The sequence below is a fragment of the Rhinichthys klamathensis genome, unplaced genomic scaffold (assembly GCF_029890125.1).
Source record: "Rhinichthys klamathensis goyatoka isolate OS25496 unplaced genomic scaffold, OSU_Roscu_1.1 h1tg000011l_1, whole genome shotgun sequence".
Classification (NCBI taxonomy): Eukaryota; Metazoa; Chordata; class Actinopteri; order Cypriniformes; family Leuciscidae; genus Rhinichthys; species Rhinichthys klamathensis.
Window position 1 is genome coordinate 18,420,166 of NW_026606564.1, and position 7,410 is coordinate 18,427,575.

A 7,410-nucleotide genomic window follows, 5' to 3' on the forward strand; every position below is an offset into this window, starting at 1 on the left:
TGGCACCTGCTCACAGTGCCAAAACCACTGGTAAATGGTTTACTAACCCCATAGAAAATCTGTGGGATATTGTGAAGAGAAAGTTGAGAGACGCAAGACCCAACACTCTGGATGAGCTTAAGGCCGCTATCGAAGCATCCTGGGCCTCCATAACTCCACAGGCTGATTGCCTCCATGCCACTCCGCATTGAAGCAGTCATTTCTGCAAAAGGATTCCCGACCAAGTATTGACTATTGAGTGCATAACTGAACATAATTATTTGAAGGATGACTTTTTTTTTGTATTAAAAACACTTCTTTTATTGGTCAGAGAAAATATGCACATTTTTTAGACAGGAATTTTGGGTTTTCATGAGCTGTATGCCAAAATCATCAGTATTACAGTTTTTCTCAATTGCTAAAACACAATTTCTGAATCCTTGCTCCTTTTTCTGAAAACATTAAACACAAAACCTCATCTTCAAGCACTATTTACAAAACCTCTGACTCTTCTTGCAAAATGAAACTTTCGCCTCAAAACAGTTTTACTTGTGTTCAAAATCAAACACTGCTCTCAAATCATAGACAAAGTGATCAAAATGATATACACTATCAAGCAGTCAGTAAACAATACACCAAAAAATAGAAAACACATTGTTCAAAACATACAGTTCTCGAAAGATATCTACTGACGGCTATTCTGTTTGTAGACTTACCCGTGACACATTACTGTACCATCAAAATTTCAGGGAGAAGTACATTTTTAATCTTAAAACAAATTTCATATTTGTCCGTCATTGTCTTTTGATGAATAAAAACATCATAGTAGCGCAAAATTGATCAGAAATTACTACTCTGCTTTGCTCTTTGCAATTTTATTTGTTCTTCCTCCTTGTACCCCTATTTTTACAGTACAGTGCCCTGCATCTCACAAACGTCTCATTTGTCAGTTCTATTGTTTGATACTGTAATGCTTGTTCTTTGTTGATATGAACCTGCAAGTGCAACCAGTAAAATCTATTGAGCATTCAGTACTGTAACAAATGGTACTGTTACAGTAACGATGTTCGGGGCCATATAATTTGTTCATTGTACAGTATACAGCCTACAATGCACTGTACTACAGTATACAATACTAAAAGGGACAAAAATCAAAGGAGTAAACGTGATCAGTGTGCTTCTTCTTGTCTTTGGGCATCATTTGAAACAGGTTAAATCAATTTTGAGTGGTTGTGTTCAATCAATGACATTTGTTCTCTATTTGTATTTGATCATTGCCACTTGTGTTTACCAGTATGGATGATGTGTGCATTACAGTGCAGAATATGTTTTGAGAATGAGAATGTGTTTAGCGTTTTGCTGAAAAGTCTAAGTAAGATCTGCAAATTGTGTTTTGCCATGTGAAATAGTTTAAGGTATTGACAACAGACTGCACAATTAGCTAAATGAGTTCAGGCAACTGAGAACTTTGTTCAGCCAATGGGTTTTAGTGTTTTAGCAATTGAGAAAAACTGTAAAACAATAAAAGACCTGAAATATTTCAGTTGGTGTGCAATGAATCTAAAATATATGAAAGTTTAATTTGTATCATTACATTATGGAAAATAATGAACTTTATCACAATATGCTAATTTTTTGAGAAGGACCTGTATATGAGACAGTTCACACTTTATGGCAAGTTAAAGGCCTTTCACTATAATACTAAAACTGCCTCCATTCACATGTACATGTCTTTTTGACATAAAATATTTAATGATTTAAGTAAAGCTAAGATTACTTAAACCTACGAACCTAAGAAATTGCATTTTTTTTTAATACTTCAAGATTAAGGTCAACCGATGGTTGATGCCAATATATTGAGAGCAGTGTGGCCAATGGGTGATATATCATTAATTTAAAGATAGTAAAAAAAAAAAGCGTCTGATAAATGTAAATGTAAATAAAGAAGCATCCATGACAATTGCTGACATTTTTTTTTGTAGAAAAACCATCTGATGTGTACATCAAATATGATACAACAGGTAAATGTAATAATTGATAAATGTTTATTTGTAAATCTCTCGATCTACATATTGCATTACATTGTTATTACATTAAACTACAGAATTACTCATAGAAATAACCATTTAAAATATCTAATTACTGGGAGAAACAGAGGAGCAACTAATATATGATGTGGTAATATATATGTACTTTATTTAAGTAGCCTGTTTTATAAAAATCTCAATGTTTTATACTATAACCTTTCAGAATTTCATCTTACTTTTTGGAAATATAAATAACATTGTACCAAATTACATTCTTTCCCCACAGTTTGGGTATTTGAATAAAATATGCCATTTTTTTCTTCCTCAAGTATGATTATGTATTATTACGGGCGGTGGTTCAGTGGTTCATGTTGGTTGTCTACAAACCGGAAGGTTGGTGGTTCAATCCTCGGTTCCACCTGACCAAGTGTCGAGGTGTCCATGAGCAAGACACCTAACCCCGGCTGCTCCCGACGAGCTGGATGGCGCCTTGCATGGCTGCCGTCGCCCGTCGGTGTATGAATGAGTGAGTGAATGGGTGAATGTGAGGCAAATTGTAAAGCGCTTTGGTGGCCATTGGGTCTGTGAAAGCGCTATATAAATGCAGTCCATTTACCATTTATGTGATAATATATATAATTCTATATAAGTCTTACAAGTCTGGTGTATCATATGATACAAAACAAACATGCTAACATTTTTCCATGGTATTTTATATTTTGTCTTAAGTTGTGATAAACTCTCCACACACACACACACACACACACACACACACACACACACACACACACACACACACACACACACACACACACACACACACACACACACACACACACACACACACACACACACACACAAACAAACAAAAAAGCTTTACAGGTATAGCTTCATGTTTATGATGGGAAATCACTATAGAGTAATGTAGATAAATGCTTTTTTCAGATGAGAGCTAAACATGACAAAATATATTAAAAGACTTACAGGGCTGTTTTGGAGGTTTTAATGACTGCCGATAATCTAATGAGACACTCGTCTGATTTCTTGAATTTCTGAAGCTCAAACTCCTCCAGCTCTTCCTCTGATGTCAACAACACAAAGGCTAAAGCAGACCACTGGGCAGGTGAAAGGTCACCAGATGAGAGACTTCCTTTGCTAAGGTGGGTCTGAATCTCGTTCACCAGAGTTTGGTCGTTCAGTTCATTCAGACAGTAGAACAGATTGATGGATCTCTCTGCAGGAAGATTATCTTCTAGTTTCTGCTTGATGTACTGAACTATTTCCTTGTTGCTCTGGTCAGTGCCGTCTCGCTGTGTCAACAGACCTCGTAAGAGTCGTCGAACTATCCCCTCGTTGCTCTGGTCAGTGCCGTCTCGCTGTGTCAACAGACCTCGTAAGAGTCGTCGATTGGACTGGAGTGACAGACCGAGGAGGAAGCGAAGGAAAAGGTCCAGGTGTCCATTGTCACTCTCCAGCGCCTTGTCCACTGCAGTCTTGAGAAAATCAATCATGGTTTCATTTCTGTTTTCCTGTTCTGTAGACTCATGATCAAACACACTTGTCTTGTTGATGTCTAGAAACAGATGTGCATAAAGGGCTGCAATAAACTCTTGAATGCTCAAGTGAACAAAGCAGTACATGGTACCAAGAACGATCCCTGTTTCCTCCTTAAAGATCTGGGTACACATGCCTGAGTACACTGATGCCTTATAGACGTCAAGACCACAGGCTTCCAGGTCTGTGTCATAGAAGATCAGGTTGTTTCTTTCCAGCTGATGAAATGCCAGTTTCCCCAGTGAAAGGATGGCGTCTTTATCCCAGGAAACATCTGGTGTGTATTCTCCATCATATTTCCGGCGGCTCTGCTGGATCTGAAAGCGGAGAAAGTGTGTGTACATTTGTGTCAGAGTCTTGGGAGTGTCTTCAGTGTTTGATTCCTGCAGTGTTTTAGAGATCTCATCAGCCTGAGTGTTTTTCACATCATTATTTCTCTTCTCCTCCAGAATGTTCTGGAGAACAGTGGCTGAAATCCAGCAGAAGACTGGGATGTGGCACATGATAAAGAGACTCTTTGATTGTTTAACATGATCTATGATTGTGTTGGCCTGATTCTCATCCATGAATCTTTTTTTGAAGTACTCTTGCTTTTGTGCGTCGCTGAATCCTCGTATCTCTGTCAGCCGGTCGATACAGTCAGGAGGAATCTTACTGGCAGCTGCTGGTCTGCTGGTGATCCAGACGAGAGCAGAAGGAAGCAGATTTCTCTTCATGAGGTTCGTTAGGAGAACATCCAGAGAGGCTTGTGACGATACATCACGCCACGTCTCATTACAATCAAACTTCAGAGGAAGGCGACATTCGTCCAATCCATCAAGGATGAACAGCACTTTGAACTGATTCCTTCTTGTAAGGTTCAGTCCTTTTGTCTCTGGGAAAAATTGAGTTATAAGGTCCATCAAACTTAGTTTTTCTTTCTCCTTTAAGTTCATCTCTCTGAATGGAAGAGGAAATATGAAGCTGATATCTTGATTTTCTTTTCCTTCAGCCCAGTCCAGAACAAACTTTTGCACAGAGACTGATTTCCCGATGCCAGCGACTCCTTTTGTCAGTACAGTTCGGATCTCCTCGTCTTGTTCAGGCGCTTCAAACAAATGTGTGCATTCAACCTGTATCTCTTGTGCTTCATGACGTCTGGAAGCAACTTCAATCTGTCTCACCTCATGTTCAGTATTGACCTGTTCACTGCCACCCTGAGTGATGTAGAGATCTGTGTAGATGTTATTCAGGAGTGTGGAGTCACCTTGCTTCGCCATTCCTTCAAACACACATTGATACTTCTTCTTTAGGCCAGATTTCAGCTGATGAATGAATAACAGCTCATCTAAACACAGGAACAGAAAATAGATAGTTTTAGTCTTCATTTTCTCTCCTACATTTATAAGAGACAATCAGACAGATGATCACGAGTCTCTTGCCTTCTAGAGCATCAGCAGCTTCATCTTGCTTCATCTCTCTCAGGTAATGTAGTGTGAGATCAAGAGCTGATTCTCTGATACTGGATCTGTTCTCATTAAAGTCCTTCACAAAGTGTTGTGTGTTCTCATGTTGTAATATTTTCTTTAACTTCTCCAGCTCATTCTTCAGAAATGTGATTATTTTGCTCTCAAGATCCTACAAACAGAAGTAAGAGAAAAGAAAGAATAACACAATTTAAGCCAAATTGTACATCTACATTTGGTCAACACAATTCATTAAATAATTATAATACCTTTACATAAAAAAAATCCAGTTAAAAGACTAACATGCTGACCAAGTTGTGCAAAAAATGTGTTGAAAAGGAAAAAAAAAGGAGAGGAAGAAAATTGTAATTAAATTTCTTTGTTCAATAACATATTTGTTTGTTAGAAATATTAAACATTTATATAAATGTGTTTTCCTACCTGGAAGATCCCAAGAAGATTGTCTTTGAAATTCTCGTGGTTCCTGTGAGTCTGAAGGTCTGAGTCTAATGTCTCATATTGAAGCCTGTAATCACATTAGTAAAATAAAATACTAACTGATATTTTACAGAAAGAGAAATAAGCATTAGCTGTGAATACTCTGATAAATATTTGATCTAAACATGTTTCATGATTGGTATTCACTGATACAACTTCTAAATACAGTCAACGTGTGACAAAAAATGAGCAACACAAAATACCTTTTATTAGATGATGGTGTTTTCTCACTGAAGTCTGGTCCTCCTCCATCTTTAGAGCGATCACTCTTCAAAAACACAGAGCTGGACACATGTGAGCCTGATCTTACACTGATGACACAAAGAACAGAGAGAGAGAGAAAACACTTTAGTAAAGGAGGATCAACTGTGTCTGAAACACATCTGTGTCTTTATCTAATCCTCCACAGAAACACACACACACTCACACAATTTACAGTTAACCATCATTTTATTTTACTGGCTCACATTAGTTTAACAATTTCTTTAATATACATGAGTGAGATTAAACATGTTAAAAAATATTTACAGTAAGAGAACATTTCAATGTTTTTATTTATTGACATTAAGTGCATAGTCGTTTTCTAATGTCTGTCAATAATTTTATGATCTAAATACTAAAGTAATTTATTTGCATTAATTCAGCATCTAGAAGGATATTAACAAATTATTAACTGTGATATTTTCTATAGAGCAAACAGGGCTTTATAGACAATGTCAGTGTTAATTTAAGAAGTTAAAATTGAAGTTGTGCAAAGCATTTGTAATTATAAAACAATGCTTAAAGTTGTGTTATTGACAGGGAAACACAAAGTCCAGTGGAGTTTAAAGTGAGAGTGTGAAACAGACGCAGTCTCACCTGTGTTTCTCTGAGAGACTCATCTGAGAGAGAGAGTCCTTTCCTCTTTCCTCTGACATACTGCAGCTAAACTGACCCTGAAAACTGATCAGCACTGCTTTCTGAAAACACTCAATCCTTCAGCATCACCTGCAAATCACAACATTTACACACATCAACAACATCTTATTGAAGACAATCATGAAGAATAAAGAGTTATCATCAACAACAGCAACAGCAAAAACTATTTATAAAATAAAGTGAGTTACAAACAAATATATTGCCATGTAAAATAACCGAATGGTCTTAATAATTTCTGATTGTTTAATGAGTTTAACTGAATTAAACAAATATGAATTCATTGGGGAACAGAAATTTACACTGTGCTGGGAAAACTGAACCCAATTTGTTATATTCTCTATTACAGTATATAATCATTTTACAATCACATTTGTCATTTAATCATTACTTCAAGTTCACAATGATGGTTGATATCATTACTTTCAAATGATCCTAAAATAACTGATTGAGTAAAAGTAACCTGAATTATAATAGACATACTGTATAACTACTAATCATAATTGCTATATATGAACTAAAATATATATAATATCAGATTGTTGTTGATTGACGTTAGGCTTCATCTGTCTGTCTACTGTAAATGTCTGCTTCAAAAATACTTTCGATTTCACATCACAAAAACAACAGCCTAACACGGAAGAGGAAATGGGAGAAAAATTTCAGAAACATATTTGTTTTCAATAACCCTTTATCAATAAACCTTTTTGTGTTTTAACTGCAAAAGATTGTAATTTCTGGCAGATTCTTCTTCTGTTCGGAGTAGCAGAAGAACAGCCTTCTGTAACTTCACATTTAAATATCGCTTAATATACAATATGAAGCTCTTCATAATTACAACTTACTTTAATGGAGAATGTAATAAACTTACTTGCAGTCTTGTCCACTAAGAAGAGAATTTATCAGTATAGAGGGAATGCATTAACGTCACTTCCCCGCCGGAACACGCCCCCCTCAGCCGGACTGAGTGGTAAAAGAGCTGCTGCATGACT

At 36.5% G+C, this 7,410-nt stretch overlaps 1 protein-coding gene across 1 annotated transcript; it reads right to left on the reverse strand.

Annotated features, from left to right (window-relative positions):
- Positions 1-2,986: 2,986 nt before the first annotated feature.
- Positions 2,987-6,420, reverse strand: LOC130100944 (protein NLRC3-like). The gene is made up of 6 exons (XM_056266588.1): positions 6,362-6,420; positions 5,707-5,814; positions 5,447-5,537; positions 4,982-5,177; positions 3,397-4,887; positions 2,987-3,330 (listed from the first exon to the last, which is right to left on the reverse strand). Exons 1-6 carry the CDS (start codon positions 6,418-6,420, stop codon positions 2,987-2,989), a joined length of 2,289 nt encoding a protein of 762 aa, XP_056122563.1.
- Between the last annotated feature and the right edge of the window lie 990 nt (positions 6,421-7,410).